The sequence below is a fragment of the Brachyhypopomus gauderio genome, chromosome 12, assembly GCF_052324685.1.
Source record: "Brachyhypopomus gauderio isolate BG-103 chromosome 12, BGAUD_0.2, whole genome shotgun sequence".
Lineage (NCBI taxonomy): Eukaryota > Metazoa > Chordata > Actinopteri > Gymnotiformes > Hypopomidae > Brachyhypopomus > Brachyhypopomus gauderio.
This window is the reverse complement of record NC_135222.1, coordinates 4,277,234-4,297,755: the sequence shown is the minus strand read 5'-3', so window position 1 is coordinate 4,297,755 and position 20,522 is coordinate 4,277,234. Positions and strand designations below refer to the sequence as shown.

At 46.4% G+C, this 20,522-nt stretch overlaps 1 protein-coding gene across 1 annotated transcript; it reads right to left on the bottom strand.

Annotated features, from left to right (window-relative positions):
* Nucleotides 1–79: 79 nt before the first annotated feature.
* On the bottom strand, nucleotides 80–19,588 carry LOC143528682 (guanine nucleotide-binding protein G(q) subunit alpha-like). Its single transcript, XM_077024506.1, has 7 exons — nucleotides 18,324–19,588; nucleotides 9,953–10,137; nucleotides 9,401–9,555; nucleotides 8,547–8,675; nucleotides 5,635–5,764; nucleotides 4,595–4,748; nucleotides 80–4,270 (listed from the first exon to the last, which is right to left on the bottom strand). Exons 1-7 carry the CDS (start codon nucleotides 18,457–18,459, stop codon nucleotides 4,080–4,082), a joined length of 1,080 nt encoding a protein of 359 aa, XP_076880621.1. The 5' UTR covers nucleotides 18,460–19,588; the 3' UTR covers nucleotides 80–4,079.
* Between the last annotated feature and the right edge of the window lie 934 nt (nucleotides 19,589–20,522).

Here is a 20,522-nt window from a genome sequence, read left to right as displayed (position 1 = left end):
TTAGTGTTTTTAGTCCTCTGTTCATTTTGTTGGAGCCCATAGCTTAGTGGTTACAATAAAAAAAACAAAACACGGCAAGTATAGGAACAAAGTTTATTCCAATTTAAAACGGATAAATTTTGTTTGCAGGAGAAGGCTATGAAAATCGTTTTCATGTCTGAATGCGTTTCAGGCAACAGTGGTTGAAATGAAACATACAAAAGAGAAACATGGCTAAAATACTGTAAATGATCAATTAGCCCCCCCCCCTCCCCGAAAGACTTCCTCATTAACGAAGGTTCTCGCTCACCCAGTCCTCCCCCCGCAAAACAAATACATGCATGTAAGATGTAATTCCATTTAAAACAGCAGTTTATCATCTTAACCTTAAAGAACACAAAGAACTGCCCTTTTTCTAACTTCATTCTATACTTGGTGTTTGCTTTAAAAACAGGACAGGATAAAATACATAAACCTATGTCCTTTATGATTTTACACAATATTGGCACTTGTTAATGAGTCTGGCTCTACAAAGAAAGGGGGATTGGCACACATAGTACAACAATTTACAATATTGGTATGCTTAAAAAAACAAAAACTACATTAGCTTGATTTTATACACAACTACAAAGATTTGAACCGTTGTTAAAAAAAATAAAGAAAAACAAAAGCAACCAAAAATATCCTTTATATTAAGTGATCCTACATACAAGTGTTCAGGTAAGATATCAGAATTTAAAAGGAGAAAAAAAAAAAAAAAAAAAAAAAAAAAAAAGTTAGCTTAGCATTTTTAGCATCCACATCAGGGTGGACGTCAAGCAAAAGCATCCTCGCCATTAGTGTTCACGCATCCAGGCCCCCGAGACACGCTCGGATAAACATCAGGCGCAGGACCACTGCCACTGTTGCCAAAGCAGCTTCAGCGCACTGACTCGGGGAGAATTCAAATGACCCATGAACTCAGAGGCTGGGCAAGGTTCTGGAGAAGCTGCCCTTTTGGACGGCCCGTCACTGGAAAGCCCAAGAATGAGTGAAGCTTCTTCACAGTTCATATTGTGTTTTGTTGTTTTGTTTTTTTACATGAGCTGCATGAACACTGCACTGATAGTGTTTTGCCATAATGTTGCTGTTAGTGGCAAATTAAAATGTGTAGTGTACGTTGCTTGCAAAAAATTCAGTCAAACCGTAGTGTTTGTATTAACAGAGTACACACTGCCATTTGTGATACGATGACGTGTCTAACAGACAGAAACCATCCATGCAAGTAAATGCACCATTGAAAGTTTGAGTTTGATTTAACTGAAAGTGTAGTATAACACCCTACCAACATACTGCATTCATAAAAGAAAATAAAAAAGATAAAAATAAATAACCAGAAAGTAAACCTGTGGTGGTTTTACTGGCCTGGCCCCTGAATTCTTAACCCAGGATATGACCTCATTAGATTGAGCACGTGACCATCACAACTGCTGCTGTCATATATCTGTTCTACTTCTGTATTGGGCCTATAGTCTATAATACTACGGTATATCAAAGAGAATCAAGTACAGTGCAAGCAGTGACAAAATAACATCTCCAATAGTCCAATGCAGGCAAAATCATAAATTACTCATAAATGATGTGGCACTTATTACCTAATTACTTGTACCTGCAGTTGACACAGCAAAGATGAATGCCATTCTCAATCTGCACCACCTGTCTGAATCCACTGCCCTGATAATGACAAGCACCAAATATCAACAAAACATACTGATCACTGTTAAAGGGAAAATACTACAAAGCAAGTCGTTTTAATAAATGGGGACATGATTCTTCACTGTTGCAAATGCAATCCACATCCATGTGGAGGTATGACCACAAAATAAATGCAAGTACTTGGAACAGGGCCAGAGCACGATCCTGTTATCAGACAGGCCCCCGTACTCAGACAGGCCCCCGTTATTGCACCCAACCAAAAACTGCATAAACGGATGCGAAGCTTGTGAGAATTATTAGGAATGATGCACTCTAAAACATACTTAAAAGTTCTACATTGTTTCTATAAAACATGTTCCAGGACTCCACATGGCAACCTCGACAGAGTACGGTGTTTATTAGCAAACTGGAGTTTGGATTCTTTAATGACTTACACCCGAATCCCATGGTTACTTCGGGTCTCGTATGGTGGTCTACTTAAGTTCAACTGAACATATGGTTTGAGAGCCTTATCCCTGGGACACCTTGAAAACTGAGCCTGTGCTGACAACAGCCCCACCCAAACACCACCACCACCCTGATTCAGATACTCTTCATTGTACCTATTGGTCAGTAGTCTCAATGGAGTCCTTTCCTTTTACCAACTTCACCCTTAATTAGCCCTTGTAATGAAAGTATGAAAACTCACCTGAATTACATAGCAAAGACAGAAAACATCCTATCTACTCATATCAGCTATGAATTTTCAAGAGCTACCAAGAAAGATATGGTACTAAAATCAATACTAAAACTTTCTTCAGTTACAAAATGCAAGCAAAGACCAATTAATAACCACTGAAACCCTCAAAAGTTTCCTATTTGCATAAAGTGGCATCCATGAAAGAAAAACATACTTCATTATCAAGCATTTAAAAAAACCAATATAAAAAAAAAAAATAAAAAAAAAACCCTCTTAGCATGAACTGACACAACGACCATGTACGAAGTACTGAAAGCAAAGATCACTAGCCAATACACCTGTACAGCAGTACGGATTCCTTCCCCCCTTCATTTGAAAGAATCATAGGAGGGAAATTAGTCCGATTAATATTATATATCTGGTCCATAAATTACATAAATAGAAAATAGTGATTTTACTTTGTACAGCACTCGTTCGTGTAGCATGTTGGCCAAAGGAAAGCTCAACGTGGAAACAGCAGTTTCAACACTTTGAAAGTTTTGTTGGGGACGATGCAGCTTTTGCAACGGACTCCAAACTGTTGCCCTTTACCTCTTTTGTACGAACGCAGCTTTCGGAGATTAATCTCATTGGTCCGACAAGAATGATAGCGCACCACGCTGCATACTAATAGTGTTCCACAACCATAGCACACTACCTAAACAATAGATACTATGTGGCAAAATAAGACGTGGATTATTTAAATTTCGTGAACCAGTTTCTGAGCAATGCATGTAAACATACATAAAATACAACTTTGCTTTGCAAACTTCTGAGTACATCAGTAAATATATATTCACGCTGTCCCTTCAACAGTACTGAATATGCAGCCAATACTGGCAAAACATCCGTAACAAACAACTTGGTTAAAAACAGCTAAAGATAAATTTGGCAGAAATGGTACAGATGGATGAAGAAACCTACTGCAAGTTGCATTAAACGTCCTAAGTTAACTAACTGATGTTGTAGGCCTGTCTTTGATTTATCTTTACAGTATGAACTACGAATGGGACATCGGGAAGGTCACATTCAGCTACCCCTTAATTTGGTGTGATTCTATTTTCACATAAACCACCATTGCTCTTCTGAGCAGTAGACCTAGATTGTAAGAAATCTTTTAATTATTCATAATATGCCCAAAAACAAAAAATAAAATGCACACGGTTCCTGCCATTCTCCACAAAATGTCTATAAACCCATTTAATTCCAGAGATCACACCAAGTTACATTCAAAGGTGAAGGTTAGCCTTAGGGAGGCATGCCGTGCCAGTGTGGCCTTACAGGAGGAGGGCGGAGTCTCGGATGTCACGCTTACCTCGGGTCTCCCATGGCAGAAGCTCACCCCGCCCCAGGAGCCGGTGCCCTTTTGCCCACCGCGGCTCGCACTCAGCCCAAGTGCCTGGGCCCTCCGATCAGAGAACCAATCGGAGGGCGGCGGAGGGCTCAGCAACCAATGGGGTTGGTCGAGAGCCTACATAGTAATGCCAGGATGAAACCAATGGCCACAAACAAAAGAGGACTACAAATGAGAAACATCCGTGCCTGGGGAAAAAACGGGGCCGTGTTGGTCTTGGTTATGGTACAAGTGTGTGAAAGAGTGCGTGCGCACGTGTGTAAGGGTGTGTGTAATAGTGTTGTGCACGGGCCGCAAGGGTGCGCGTGTGTCCCCGTCTCCCCCCCCCCCCCCTCACACCAGGTTGTACTCTTTCAGGTTGAGCTGCAGGATGGTGTCCTTCACGGCGGCGAAGACGAAGCGGATGTTCTCAGTGTCCGTGGCGCAGGTGAAGTGGGAGTAGATGATCTTGTCGCTGTCGGGATTCAGGTCCACGAACATCTTCAGGATGAACTCGCGTCCTGCCTGGGCGTCTCTCTGCGGACCTGACCGGGCAAGCACACAGGCAGAGATGCACTAAATCCCACTCACTACAGCCCAACAGTGTTGAGGGGTTTTAAGTAGCCACTACGTTTGGTCAAAAAATAAAAAAGGCATATTTGTCACTGTTCTATGTGCCAAAGGCGTCAATCTAAAAAAAAAAAAAAAGGAACTAAATACTTCTATTTAAATAGTAACATTTTTGTGTGAACCTTAGTGGTAATACACATCTTTTCCACTTGGTGGCTCTAATCTTCCATTCAAAGCTTTTCCAAGCTAAAACTAAAAAAAGAAAAAAAAAAAAAAAAAAAAAGAAATTAAAAATTTACCATCAAATTCAGGGAAGTAGTCCACAAGGTGAGAATACATGATTTTCTCCTCCAGCAGGTCCTTTTTGTTGAGGAACAGAATGACTGAGGAGTTCTGGAACCAGGGGTAGGTGATGATGGTGCGGAAGAGCGCCTTACTCTCCTCCATTCTGTTCTGTATCAGAAACCAGAGAAGGAAAGATGAAGACTTTGGTCTCCACATTAACAGCGCCCGTGTTCTTATCCTCCTGCCTCAAACGCAGATCAGCGCCAGCAGCATTCTGAGTCCCTTAGGTTCAGGTGTGTGGGAAGCTGAAACAGAATGAAAAATGTGCCCGGGCTGGTGTGCCAGAGGTCTGGGTGGAGGAACTAGTCACCGGAGCACCGCTGCTCAGCGTGTTTAGATCTTTAACCAGCAGAACATGTACACCAGACCTCCTGGCCCTTTCTGGGTGGGGAAATGGGGTACATTGTGGTCAAATATGATCAAATATGAGGTTAACTTCCTGCCATTTCATGGAAACCCCCCCCCCCCTCTTGGATATTAAAACACTCCATACGAGCTCCAAGTACAACCTACAGCATCCTAACCCTTGAGGGTGGTCATTTATTCTTCTCGGCAGAAGAAGTACCACTGATTGTCTAAAGCTTCAAACACAGGGAATGGTACCTATAAGCAAAATGTGGGATGTGCAGCTCACATTTGTTTACCATCTTAAAATTTTAAACCAATAAATGCGCTCTCTTTACCGTTAAAAAGGACCATTTCCTTTGGTCAGATGAGACCCTGTTTTCTCCTCCTGCCCATCTCGCCAAGTCACTACTACAACACCAAACTGTGTTGAGTGCGCAAACTACGGCAGTAGAAGCCCAAGAATGACGTAACCACTCCTGCCGACTAATTAAACATACCTGCTGCAGTTTTATTCACACAACCCCTGCACGGGTCACTAGGCTGAGAAAGGAGACACTCGCTCTTTCAGTGCTAACAAAGCACTTTGGTACGTCTACACTAAGTTTTACCATTAGTTTTAACCCTCTTCCCCCAGAGCTCAGCTCACCTCGTTGTCGGACTCCACCAGCACCTGGTCGTACTCGCTCAGGGCCACCAGGAACATGATTGACGTCACGTTCTCGAAGCAGTGGATCCATTTCCTACGCTCTGACCTCTGACCCCCGACGTCCACCATCCTGTGATGGAGGGAAAGAGGTCAGCCAATTAGAGCCACGATGAGTGAAGATCTCGAACGTGTGGTCAAGACATGTCCATTTCTGGATACGCTTACAATGACAATGAAAAGTAAGCAACGGATAAGCACGTACTGTATTGTGCTAATAAATTAGCAAGAGCTTGAAAATTCGATGAAATAACGTTAACCATGCTGGACAAGCCAATGACTGCAGCCTATACAGATGGCACCAATCACAACACTCCTTTCCAATAATCTGCAAATCTTGATCTTGTCATCTGATACTTCTTTCCTCATGACATTCACAGAAGTCTTGCAAGGCCAGTAAGTGTTTTCCAGGCACCAACAAGAAAAGACTTACAGGAACGGTTTGATAAATGTACGGCTTAATTCACCAGGACATCTGTCAAATGATCTCAGGTTTCAGAGTCTAGCCAGCATCCATGTTCAGTCTTCTGCAGTAAACAACTCTGGTGCGACTTGATCAAGAGCAGGAGTTTGAACGAAGCACACGTCCATGTTCGTTAGATTTTTTTTTTGTGGAAATACCAGAGAACTAGGATGGCACTACATTTTAACACTAGCAAGACACCATTAAGAACTGCTTTCAGTCAACACGTGTCCAAATGAAGGAAACAATGACTACTATACCTTGAACTATCCCATTTTATATATTTGTCAGAACGTCAATTCGCAAACCGGCTAATCTGGTGAAGCTAACCAGCAGAAATAAGTGCAACAGCTAATAATCAGACATGCTATCTATTCACCAAAGCTGGCAAAACCAGATCTAAATCCCAATCTAAACAGACAGAACTATTATAAAACTATTAGCAGTGGCAAGCGAAAAACATGAACTCCACCCCAGTGATTTCTAGCATCTCCGCAATGATCCTGAGGATAATGGTAATGCTCTTATGGTCCGATCAAGCAGAAGGGTGATGGGGTACGAAGCAGACAGCAGCTACCAGGATAAAGAGAGAACTGTGTGCAAAACGACAGGCAGGAAATGTGACATTCTGTTAGGAAACGGCATGTGACGGAAAGATCAACATGCAAAAAGCGACACTGACAAATGTGCAGATTAGGACGCATTCTTCAGATCCCGGCAGCCCGGCAACAGGAACGGGCCGCACTTGGGGTGCTGGGGCATGAGTATCGGCAAGACGAGAGGGCGCACAGGGCGTAGAAGGGCAGAGGACCTCTGGGGTTCAACAGAGGGGTGTATAGGAGGCAACAGAGGGGTGTATCTACGACACATCTCCCAATCGGTCCTTTTGGAAGTGACTCGAGAAGCATCTGAGCTAAACCAAATCAGCACAACTTAGCATTGCGGTGCTCAGGAAGACACAGGCCATGCGGCGAGGTAAGGGAGTGTGTGTGTGTCGTAGGAGCGCGGATCTGCACCGCGCAGGCACGTCGTCCCCGCTACCTGCTTCGCTGGCGGCCAGGCGCGTCCGCTTTGATAAATGGGCTCACCCAGGAGCGGCGGCTAAAATAAAGCGCCCCGACGTCACGCAGCCTCCTTTCCTGCAGCTACCGTGACTGACTGACCTACTTACGGGGGATAAGTGCTCCCAAGTAGGATGAGCTGGAGGAAGGAGCACACGCGAGACAATCTCATCCACTTCCGAGGCAGTTAAACGTGTGAAGACGAGCCACTTGGCCCGCTACCATTCCGCCATTACGGCTCTGGACCGCTCCGGCCTCTCTTGTTTATTTTTTGCACGTCTTCCGGCGCTTCCGTTCGAGATGCCCGAAGTGCGGATGACTCCAGGCTAGGTTATTCCGCTAAAGGCCAGGTTCAACACTCGTTCCGTGTCGAAACAACCCTGCAAAAGCGGAAAGAATGCGTTTAAAACGCACTGGATTCGACAGGCCTGCAGAGCGGAGGGAGAACCTCTCGAGCCGAGCACCGGTGGCAGTGGGGCTATTTCTGGAGCCGGGCCGCGTGGGCGGGCTCAGCGCGCTGGCTTCCTGTCGATCCGAGCGCTTTCGTAATCGCTCCGCCTCTCCTACTCGGGGCCGGAGGAAGACGGACGGCGGAGCGCGGTGGCACGGAGCAGCCACGTCGGATCTCCGTCCTGCACGCTCTCTGCCAAACGAGCGTGAACGCCGCAAGGATTCTTGGTCACGCTAACGTGGTGGAGTGAATCGGTAAATCCTGCCGCGCTGCATTCCAGCTCTCAGCACAGTCAGTGCTCCCAGCCAAAGATCAGAACCAGCCAATCACGTTCGGCAACCTTGCCGCGCTACAACTGGAACTGCTATAACAGGGGTACTCAACTGGCGGACCGCGGTCCGGATCCGGACCCGAACGCAGTCCTGTCCGGACTCAATCTCATTCCTGATTAACTGGATACGGACCAAAACAAAACCGTAGCATTTATTTCAGGGCTATTGAAAAAACACTCCGTCACGAGTGTTACGTTCGCCACCCCCCCCCCCCCCCCCCCGCTCAACAACTTACGTTCGCCACCCCCGCCCGCACCGGACCTCGGGTCACAGGTATCTGCCAAAATTGGACCGCGGACAAATTTAGTTGAGTACGCCTGTGCTATAAGGTTTGCAGGACTTTGGGCTCGTTTTAAACGGGATAGAGACGGTTAATGAGTGAAAGGAACATTCTATAAATGGGTTAAGACACAAACAGCACTTAAGATTTCAGTCAAACGCAGGAGACAAAATGTGACTGGCTGTGATGTGCGAGAAGAAAAAATAAAAAAATAAAACAAAAAGACTGACATGCAAACAACAAATGACATTTCCATACTGTTTTCTACCTGAAAATGATGCTTTGCAAGTCGAAAGGGTATTCAATAATTCCTGTGGTAGGGACACGAACCCTAAGCACGTCTTGTTGGGTTGGCAGATATGATGGGTCTGAGATACGGTCCAAATCAGTTAGATAGCTAGGGAAAGAAGAGGCAAAGAGATGCAGCAGGAGATGGAGGGAGTGGGAGAGGGAGAGAGGGTGGAGAAAGACATGAGGGCAGGTAATCAAATCTCAGTCAAAGCTCTCTCCCCCCAACAGCAACACTAAGGGGATCTTGGGAGTCCCAGATGTGAACCAATCATCCCTCTGCGTCTACAGTCCCTCGCAAAAAAAAAAAAAAAAACCCATATGACCAGTGACCTGGCTGACCCGCTCATTCAAACACCAACCAACACCGCTCTTTCACGCGGTTCTGAGGTATTGGGTCTAGAGCTGGCAGTAGCAGCAGGGCTCCGGGCTGGGGCCCGGCTGCAGCAGCTCTGGACATGAGCATAACCTGAAGACTAGATTCTAGGTGTGAAGGGGACCCCATGATGCCCGAGGTGCAGCGGCTACGCCTTCTAAATCCCCACGGTAACCGTTTCGGTGGACCGATTGAGAAACAAAGCAAACGTACACATGTACCTAAGCACTCGTGACACACACCGAGGTGTTATAAAGTGTACACAACCGGCAGATTGAGCGTGACGCGCACAGATACGTCGAGTCTTGGCTGCTATACAACTGGTAGCTAAATGTATTTTTAACAAAACCAACACGTCATTAGAGAACAGGTGTCGTTGGCCTTGAATTAAAAAGGTACAGCGCACGCAGAACCAGAACCGCGGGTAGGCGTGGCCATGGTGAGGAAGCCACACCCACTATTTGGTGGAGTCGGAGAGCTGGTACTCTCTCCTCCGGTCGTAGGCCTCCTGAATGCCTGGGTCCGCCCACAGCATCTTCACCGCGTTGATGTAGGGCTGGTCAAAGGAGCACACCTTCTCCACATCCACCTCCCTCACCTGCAGAGCATTGGCCTGCAGACGGAGATCAAACACCATCAGCGCACACACTACAACTGTAAAAGGGGGGGGGGGCATCGAAATGATCCAGTCCCCTTTCCTACTGGAGAAACACCAAGTCACAATCATGGGCTGCATTCGGAGTTGCAATTCATCACGAACACAGGCACCTCTTTAAAGTGTTAAAATCGTATTATAATAACCTTGAAATTTCATAGATATTCTTTACATTCAATCTAATGTGATGTGAGGCTTTACACAGATTACCGTACTAAATTATGGTAGTTGCGACCAACAGTTTATTTACTTTTTACACTTCACACCACTTAACATACCGCAACGCGTCCCTTCACATTCCTGCCGTAATTTACCGCGTGCCCCCCCCCCCCACGCCGCAGCGGTTGGTCCTCACCTTGTTCTGCTCGTACTTGTACGGGATCTTGAGGTTCTCCGTGGCGCGGATCATGGACTGCATGGAGGTGAAGATGTTCTGGTAGACCAGCTTGGTGTAGCTGCGGCGGTCCTCGTCCGTGTAGCCCGCCCCGTGGATGATGCGCATCTGTTTGATGAACGTGCTTTTGCCGCTCTCGCCTGTGCCTGAGGGGCGGGGCAAAAGGGAGGGGCGTGAACCTACGGCAGCCAGCGCAACACCTCCTGATTCATCACAAGGCTGGAGAATGATTGTGCTTCTTTTGTGCCAGGAAAGTAAAAATAAATAAATAAAAATTATATATATATATATATATATATATATATATATATATATATATATATATATATATACACACACACACACATACATACATACATACCACACGTACGTTATATACATTACATACACTATATATAAAAGCAGACTTTACGGACATTAGAGGAAGCAATTACAGCTAGTGTTGTGATAAAACGGCTAAATTGGGTGGATAAAAATTCCAGCTTATCACATGCTGACCTCATCCTCCGTCTTTCTCTCGCAAGCACACACACGTCCAGAGGAGAGCGCTCCATTAAGCAGTAAGGTTACATAACCGGCAACTCCCTCACTCATAAGAATGAAGTTCTGACTAATCGATGATGCAGAGGGACCTGCAGACCATCGTTGTGGCCCCTGGGTCATCACCCGCCCCCTGGGTCATGTAAACTTCCTAGCGGTTAGTCAAACTACCATCTGGAGCCGTAACTAGGAATAAATCAGTAATTCACTTCAGGCTTTACTTTATTCATGGGTTAAGCAGGTTGCTACCATATCCAAATATTTTAGAGAAATTATGGCAGATAAATAAGATTAATCAAACTTATTTTTAAAAATCGAAATAAAAAGTGCCTTTCTGATCACGCTCTCAGGACAAGACACCCCTAGCCTGACGTTTTTAATGACAATTCTTTTGGAGCGCTCCATTCCTTCCCTGCAAAGTCGTGAAGTTGAAACTAGGTCAGGCCTCAAGACACTTCCTTGTGGACCAGCCACCGTACGAGAGCCCCAACCTGTTCACGGCCGTGACCTTGCAGAAGACGAGCTTCGCACAAAAAAAGGTAAATATTTTAACAAATAAACAAGCAAGCAAATAGATAAATAAAAACATCAGGATTACTGGGCTACATTCTCCACTGCACACAGGCCCGGTGCGAGCCCGGTGCGTTGTCATGGCAACACTCCGCGGCATTCAGCAGGCGGTAAACGGAATTTTCAAAGAGTGGGTCCAGAGTGTCCCCTCCCCGTGGCAAATAGGCCCCGCCCTCAGACGAACCAGGAATAGGAAAAGATCATTTTAAATATAGCAGTCGAGCTTAATGTGGACCACTTGTCAAGCACAATACGTTTGTTACCTGATGGGATTTTGCTGGACGCAAGGCAATGCATTCAAGCTAATGGGACGCACACACACGAGAAGTGAGGAGGGCAGGTCAAGGTGTTCAACACTGAGCACTTCATCCGAGCAGCCAATCAATTTAGTGTGACTGAAAAGCTAAAAATGGACAGGAGCGCAGAGAACATGCCGTCTTGCTGAGGAACGGACCCGAGATCTCCAAGTGGAGGTTAGATGTTCAGAAGAGGCGTGGAGTGAAACAGAATGGCGCCCCTTCCCTCACGTTCGCAAGGACACTGGCCAGGTTCTGCCAGTCGCACTCCACCTTCTAACCCCAGGACCTGCTGTAGACCTTCAGATGAAAAACACCCGCTCTAGATCATCCATTAAACTGGTCTACAGCCATCTCAAACCACGCCGACTGCTAGTTACCAACAAGGCAGATATACAAGCAAACGGCCCGTCTGCATGGAGCTCTGTTGCGGGTGCCTTCTCCGTGTTCCCTGCAATATGACCGACGTCGGTATCTTTCGTCTCATGTTCCGTCAAAACTCTTAGCGCTACTTCTGCACTACTTAATACACACTAGGCTAGAAGTCTAAAGGTAAAAGGGGACAAACAATACAGGCCTGTTTACACTGGCATGACGCATTCACTCGTATCGCCATTACACGAAATGAGAATAATTGAGCACAAAGCTACGCAGCTCTGGTATTTTAATAACTTCAGCCCTATACATCAACGGTTAAAAAAAACCTCACATGAACCGGCGGTCTATTGAATATTCATGCTGAAGAGTAAATGATTTCGATCGACTGTGACTAAGAAAAGCCCTCAGCCCCTCCTATACGTGGGAGGCAGACTTCTCTTCACCCAGAAACTGATTCTTTGCGCATGGAAATCATGAGGGCAGGAGTTTATGAGGCATTAAACTCGCATGCAAATTGACAGGCGCCTTCTTGCTCTGCGGTCAGAAATATGCGGTTAGCTTTCTAAACACCGCGGCACCACAGCTGACCGCCGACAGCCAACAAATCAGGAAGTGTCCGACACAGCTGACTCCTGGCGGTGAAGGTTAGCCGGAAAGATGATCAAGCTGAGGTCACTGCACACTACAAAACGTCTTGTCCAAATCCATATTAAGTAAACACGTTTAATGAGGATGTGGCCAAATATGAACGTTAAGGGCTACACACGGTAGCAGGCGTCTACGCAAACTAGACATAAACCATTACTGGTAGCACTGAAGTGTACCAAACGCAACTGGGATTTACACTGGAAAATGATATGGTGAAACCAGACCAAAAGAGAATTGGCAAGCTCAATCCGAGTGGTGCAGTGTTATTCTAGGCCCTTTATTGCTGGGTCTGTTAAGGTCATTAGCATCACAATCTGTAACGGAAAGGACCAGGCAGTTTCAATATCACGTGAAAAAAATAAAATAAAGTTGTTTGGCCACGTTCACTTCGAATCACAGGTATTTACCTTCCGCAAAACTGAAAACAGCAGGATTACTTCCAACGCTCTGCAGGACACTGCGGCTCTCTGAAGCGTACGGCAACACGGCGCCCGTCTTCGCTGGGTGTGAAACCTCAGAAACGCAGTGCCCAGCAGCGTTATGCTGTTTTTCTTTCACATAAGCGCACAGACGAGCAGCGCGTCAGATGGTGCAGACGTTCAGGTGGCTTCCAGTCTAAATAGCGACGTTTGCATGATACAGTTAGGATTATGGATTCTGAGATTGGGTTTTAGAATGCTGTGGGGGCAAAACCTGCAAAAGCAACTGCCCCGGTGATGACCGACCAACATACAGGCTGTTTGGATGATTTAAACAAAAGCAATATTTTTGCAACAGCTATCTTGGCTTCTAGATTAAAATCCAATTAAGGATCTAGGACCAGACCTAAACAGCCCAGACCCATGATCACAGCTCCAACACTAATGCAGCGTTAACTCGCATCAGTGAAAATGTTCTCCTGTGTCAGGGGTTCTAATAATCGACACTTTCACGAGATTGAATTAACGCACACTAGCTCCGCTCGTCAACTCCATAAGAATATTGGTTCTGGGCAGGGCGTGTCCAAGAACAAACATACACTTCAGCACCTGTACCTCACAGTGCGCGTCTACCACACACACCAACACTTCTTAAGCAGGTAAATATTGGCGGGAGTACACAGTGTGCAGGCGGAATCAGTCGAGGCTGCAGTACCGTTGTGCCAGGCCAGAGGGCAGAAGGCAGAGTCAAGTACATTTCCCCTTGGTTTAGCCCAAACTGCTTTCCCTGCTGCCAACAGCTGGAGGCCAGCGGCCACATTAGCATGATGTCATTTGCGCTGCACTAATTGACTGACGGTCCTATAAACTAAATCCTCAGAGCTTCTCGCCTGTGGATCATGTGACACCGCAACAGTGTCTTCATGTGCTGGTGTGTAGCAGTAGTGTGGGCTGCTATGGAGAGCTACCGGTCCAGGTCTCTCCAGTGGAGAACGCTAACAGACTTTCCCCTCTCATCTCACACACAGAGAGAGACACAGACACACACACAGAGACAGAGAGAGACAGAGAGCGAGAGAGACAGAGAGCGAGAGAGACAGAGAGCGAGAGAGACAGAGAGCGAGAGAGACAGAGAGCGAGAGAGACAGAGAGCGAGAGAGACAGAGAGCGAGACAGAGACAGAGAGCGAGACAGAGACAGAGAGCGAGACAGAGACAGAGAGCGAGACAGAGACAGAGAGCGAGACAGAGACAGAGAGCGAGACAGAGACAGAGAGCGAGACAGAGACAGAGAGCGAGACAGAGACAGAGAGCGAGACAGAGACAGAGAGCGAGACAGAGACAGAGAGCGAGACAGAGACAGAGAGCGAGACAGAGACAGAGAGCGAGACAGAGACAGAGAGCGAGACAGAGACAGAGAGCGAGACAGAGACAGAGAGCGAGACAGAGACAGAGAGCGAGACAGAGACAGAGAGCGAGACAGAGACAGAGAGCGAGACAGAGACAGAGAGCGAGACAGAGACAGAGAGCGAGACAGAGACAGAGAGCGAGACAGAGACAGAGAGCGAGACAGAGACAGAGAGCGAGACAGAGACAGAGAGCGAGACAGAGACAGAGAGCGAGACAGAGACAGAGAGCGAGACAGAGACAGAGAGCGAGACAGAGACAGAGAGCGAGACAGAGACAGAGAGCGAGACAGAGACAGAGAGCGAGACAGAGACAGAGAGCGAGACAGAGACAGAGAGCGAGACAGAGACAGAGAGCGAGACAGAGACAGAGAGCGAGACAGAGACAGAGAGCGAGACAGAGACAGAGAGCGAGACAGAGACAGAGAGCGAGACAGAGACAGAGAGCGAGACAGAGACAGAGAGCGAGACAGAGACAGAGAGCGAGACAGAGACAGAGAGCGAGACAGAGACAGAGAGCGAGACAGAGACAGAGAGCGAGACAGAGACAGAGAGCGAGAGAGACAGAGACAGAGAGCGAGACAGAGAGACAGAGAGCGAGACAGAGAGCGAGACAGAGAGACAGAGAGCGAGACAGAGAGACAGAGACAGAGACAGAGAGACAGAGACAGAGACAGAGAGACAGAGACAGAGAGACAGAGAGCGAGACAGAGACAGAGAGCGAGACAGAGACAGAGAGCGAGAGAGACAGAGACAGAGAGCGAGACAGAGAGACAGAGAGCGAGACAGAGAGCGAGACAGAGAGACAGAGAGCGAGACAGAGAGACAGAGACAGAGACAGAGAGCGAGACAGAGAGACAGAGAGCGAGACAGAGAGACAGAGAGCGAGACAGAGAGACAGAGAGAGACAGAGAGAGACAGAGAGAGACAGAGAGAGACAGAGAGAGACAGAGACAGAGACAGAGACAGAGAGAGACAGAGAGAGACAGAGAGAGACAGAGAGAGACAGAGAGAGACAGAGAGAGACAGAGAGAGACAGAGAGAGACAGAGAGAGACAGAGACAGAGAGAGAGAGAGAGAGAGAGAGAGAGACAGAGAGAGAGACAGAGAGAGACAGAGAGAGACAGAGAGAGACAGAGAGAGACAGAGAGAGACAGAGAGAGACAGAGACAGAGAGAGAGAGAGACAGAGACAGAGAGAGAGAGAGACAGAGAGAGAGAGAGAGAGAGAGCGAGAGCGAGAGCGAGAGACGGACACGTCCAGCGCGCCCTCATTCTCTCACTCTAGCCTCTTTTCACAGCACAAGAGTAGGGCTGCAATATACTCTGATCATGCAGCTATGTATAGCCACTTTGGGGGGGGGGGGGGGGGGGGGGGGGGGTTTGTACATGAAAAATAAATTTATCGTATTGGTGGACACTTAATGGGGGACTCAGCTTTGGTGCAGGAGAGCCAGAACAGCTTGGTGACCCCCCCGCTCCAAGATGCCCGATTCAACTCTGCAAATCACCAGGTTTGGACAGTAAGTCAGAGTAGGGGAAATCTCCGAGCCATGGTGAAGTCCAAGCCTTCAGGGTTAATTAGGCCACCCTGCCTTAATATGACATGATTAGACAAGTGACCTACATTATTCCAAATACAATCGTGTGTTTGCTTAGTCATGTCATTGCCTCTGCTCTTCACAATATCAGGAACATACGAGATTTGTCTAGATGCTCACTACACACAATTAGATCACAGGATCGCGCAAGGGCTTATTTACATGTTTACAACCATCCACAGCACAAGTCCAACACAGGCCAATAACGCAATAAGGATTAACCCAAGATATATTACATCGCCTTACACAAGAACGCCTGTGCGTACTCAAACTCCAAAAGTGTCCAAGCTAAACCTACAACACCAACACAAACTTTAACCTAGCACACACGGAGCCGGCCGCAGCTTCTTCGTGTAACCGCAATCTGTCGGAAGGAGGAGAGGGGCAAGATGTTGGCCGTAAAAAAGGGGGACGGGTGCAGGTGACTGAACATCACAGCCCCATCACCACAGTGTGGCCCCCGACAAGGGGACACCACCCTGACAAAGTACTTCCTGCCGACAGTTAAGACGCACTCGTTCAAAAGCAGACCGTGCCCAAGTCGATCCACAACCATGAGCAGCGGCACAGATGTACAGTGGCACCAGTTCAACGAGTAATTAAGATCAACGACCGATATGATTTGGTGTTCACTTTATGCAGAAAGAATGTGTGCCATATACAGAACCATCTGTACCAATAGCACCATGTCAAACATGTCAATCTAAATACAACTTGGCAGGAGACTTTCAGAAGGGACAGCAAGTCAGATATGGTTACATATCAATTAAAAGCTCAGCCACCTGTGCACCAAATGGTGAAATTATAATTAATGTTCAAATGTGTATGTAGTAGTAGTATGTTGAGAACCTCGGTAGACCTCTGCATTGGCTCACAACTTCAGGTGTGAGACATTTAACAACCCAGCATTCCTCTTCTGCATGGTGTTCAGTCTGCAGCTTATCTGAACTTCTGTGGGCCATAGTTCCACTCCTCGAGTGGTTTGTTCCTGCCATAAGTCCATAATTCAGAGATGAAGTGAACCCAACACTATACTGCAGAGTCACCAACGAGCACGCCTCTGTGAGCAACAGCAAGGCAACGTGTTTAATGTGCAGAGTTATATGTAACTACTACTATACCAAGTAGATGCTTGATGAGAATTTTATTAAAAACAATATATAAACTAAATGCCACATCATGTTGGTCCATAAAATACAATTAAATTGGGACTGCCTCAACATTTAACAGCATTACTGCAGTCTGTCTTGAGTGTTCAGAATATTTAGGCACGTTATAGCACCCAAAGTAACGTTTCAATAAGATCGTTACTTGTCTAAAAACAGGGCAGCAGACAACCAACATACACCTAGAGCAGACGGGGGGGGGGGGGGGGGGGGATAGCATGTGAATCAGTAAAATTCAGGCTCCAGTCTTAGGATGAAAAAGAAGATGCGGTGGACAACTAAATGGTCATGCAAGTTGCTGAGGACTTGTGAAACTACTGTATCCACTCTCACGGGCAGACACCTACCATTTCCTCCGAAGGATAACCACAATTACCAGGTGAAGCAATATAGAAAGCAAAATGCAGCGCATCAAGCATTCTGACAGCATTTGTGGTGAACGACAACGACTCGAACCACTCTGCTCGCTTCCACGGAGAGGAGCACACCACATCCGCACATCCTCAAGACGGCCCGAAGCAAGACCAGGCTGGGAGTGACACGGGGCAGCCACACGTTTCCTGTCCTCTTCCCTTGGTGCCTATCTTCGCTCCTTTCTCTTCCATGACTCCTCGCAAAAGCCTCTCGTTTCTTGTGTGGATTCGCTGAGAATTCATGCCATATAAAACATCGCCTTCATGAGTCAGCCAGTTGACCACACCACAAAAACAGCCCCATGAGTGCATGGTCAACAACACAACGCATTATTCCTTGCCTTAAAGCTGGACGTCCTAAGAGTTACTTCAAAAGTGCACCCTTCACAAGATAGCGATTTCTAATGCTGTTACCCGATAAGCTTATTTGCAAATATTTCTCACTCAATATTACTCAATGCAAAGTTACCTGGAGGAATTGCATAAGTGTCGTTACAATGGCACTTATGCCACTCATTTAGCATTAATTTGATTTGTTTATTAAGCTGTATACAATCTAAATGCATCTAAATTGGGGTTTTCCTTGAAAAATACATCTGTGAAAACGTGGACATGGGAAACCAGGCTTTCATAGTGCATGGTAGATGGTGTTTACTACTATAAACCACCCAGAGTCTGTATGCATCGTAATGCAATATAGCTACAAGTCGCTCGAGGAGAAACGTCTAAAAATACTGCCATGGGCATTAAAGTTTAAAAATTAATTGCACAGCACAATGAATCTCCCATGCAGGCTAGCAACATGAGTGCATACACAATTCGCAGAAGTACGCTACACGCTGCAGTTTTGACTTTGACAATGTAAGTGTGGAGTCGGAGGAAGATCTGCGGTCGTACCCAGGAGAAGCAGCTTCAGCTCCCGCCTCGCGTCGCGTTTGTCTCGGCGGAGCTGCTTATCGATCTCGGCGTTGATCCTCTTGGACTCCTTCGCCTCCTCACTCAGACAGCAGGCCATCATGGACTCCAGGGTCATCACCGCAGTGGTTAACGGCCGATTTGTTTGTCCAAGACACCCAAAGACTTTGTTATATAGCGGGCGGTGGCCCTTTTCTTCCCCCCCCCCGCACCAGAACCGGGGGGCAGGACGAGAATACTTTAAATGTTATGCGGCTATTAGTGCTGAGAAACACGGCATGTCGAGTAGGCCTTTATATGTGAAACACTCGCCAGTTAGCTCGCTGGCTAACGAGATAAGAGAGCGGAGATGCTGCAGGGCCTGTGGGGATTCCCAACCCTTTCTTTTAAAAAAAACAAAAGTGAATTGGGAAATTTAAAAATGCGCCTTATAGCACCGACACACGTCTCTATAACGTCGAGTACTAAAATAACGAAACTAGTGTCACCGAAGCGAGCGAAACGCCGAGCCGCTGCGGTGAGCGGGAAGCCCGCTGGAGTGTGGAGCGACGCGGCTGAGCTAGCGGAGGTGAACCGCGCGGCTCATTACCGTTAAACACCCAAACTCTTCACTCTAACGTCCCGACTACCAACTCGAGCCCCGGCGGGACAAACTCGCCTGCCACGACATCCGTGCGATATACGTGTGTGTGTGTTTTTTTCTCCCCCGACTAGCTTAGCTAACCGCCCCGATACCAAGACCAAGCAACGCCCGAGTAGTCGCACAGGGCGCCCGCAACACCGTCCATGGGCCGGCTTACCTCGCCAACACACGTCGCAGTGACAGGAGGACCATTAAATCGCCCGATAATAACTCTGCATTAAACACGTTTATACCTCCCCACCTCGGTGATTATCTGTTCGGGGCAAGCGACGCGTTTGCTTCTACAATTCAGGCTTTCATTTGGCGAGCCGACCTAAAACGTAAGATAGAGAGATAGACAGCTGCCCTTTTTTTGTACCGCAAAACATCAATGCAACAACTCCGTTTGTCTACTGCATTTTTGTCAATCACCGTTATGTCTTACAAAATGTAAAAAAAAGAAAGAAAGAAAAAAAAAACTTATTGGTGACCGGAATCTTGTAATTAACAGAAAAAGCCCGAGAAGAATTCCCAGATCATAGCGCGTCCGCCTCCGGCAGCCTATAGATCACATACCACCCTGGAACTTAAGAGCTGTTGGTGCGGGTGATTGACGGGGGCCTGGGCAAATCAGCACCGCAGCTGTGTCTCAGGGCGGGCACAAAAATGAACAAAGTTTGGTGGACAAACACGACTTTTAACTTAAAGGGCGTGCCTCATCATATTGCCCGAGATTTAGCTGGCGAGGCAACGCCCATTAATTTCCAATATTCCTAAATTGTAAAACGTGGGTGGGGGCGTGTTTAATAATCAAATGGTCTCAGGCGTGCTTCAAACGTTAAGTGAAAATTTATACTTGTAAGTAATTTTTTTTCTTAATCATTGTCCCTGGAACACCAACATCAACAGCAATAATGATATTTTTGCTGATGTTAAATATCATAATAAATCTTGCAAACATTTTAAAATTTACAATGAATCTGCAGTGAAATTGTAGTTCAACAACTAGAATTGGGCTTTTAAGGAATGAAAAGAGCAGAAACAGATGATTTTATAATCAATTACTGTTAACTTTTTATTACAATTAAATTTTAGTAATGTTGGAAATAATCTAGAATGTGTCTCTCTTGTGAATTAAAATGTAATTATATGAATTAACCTAACTTCTAAAGAAAATTAGCATTTCAATAGCCAAGGCTCGTTACCACATTTAAATTTTATTAAGTGCTCCCCCCCCCTCTCTGACTCACTCACACACACACACACACACACCTTTATGCTTAAATGTAGTCTTATAGGATAGAATTAAGACTTGCAGTGATCATTTTGTCCAGGTGGACTTAAACAAGTGCTGTAAGTTTTTGCTCAACCCTGAGGATTTTACTGAACTCTAGCATGAAAAACTTGATACACCGGTTTTGCATGTGGGGACAAAAGATTGACATCCAGAAAGTTGGAAGAGGAACAGGAGTGTCAAATACCAGAAAAGGCATTCAAAAAAGGACCTCATGTGCTCAAATACAGTATGACTATTGTGAGTGAATCCATAGAATTAGTAT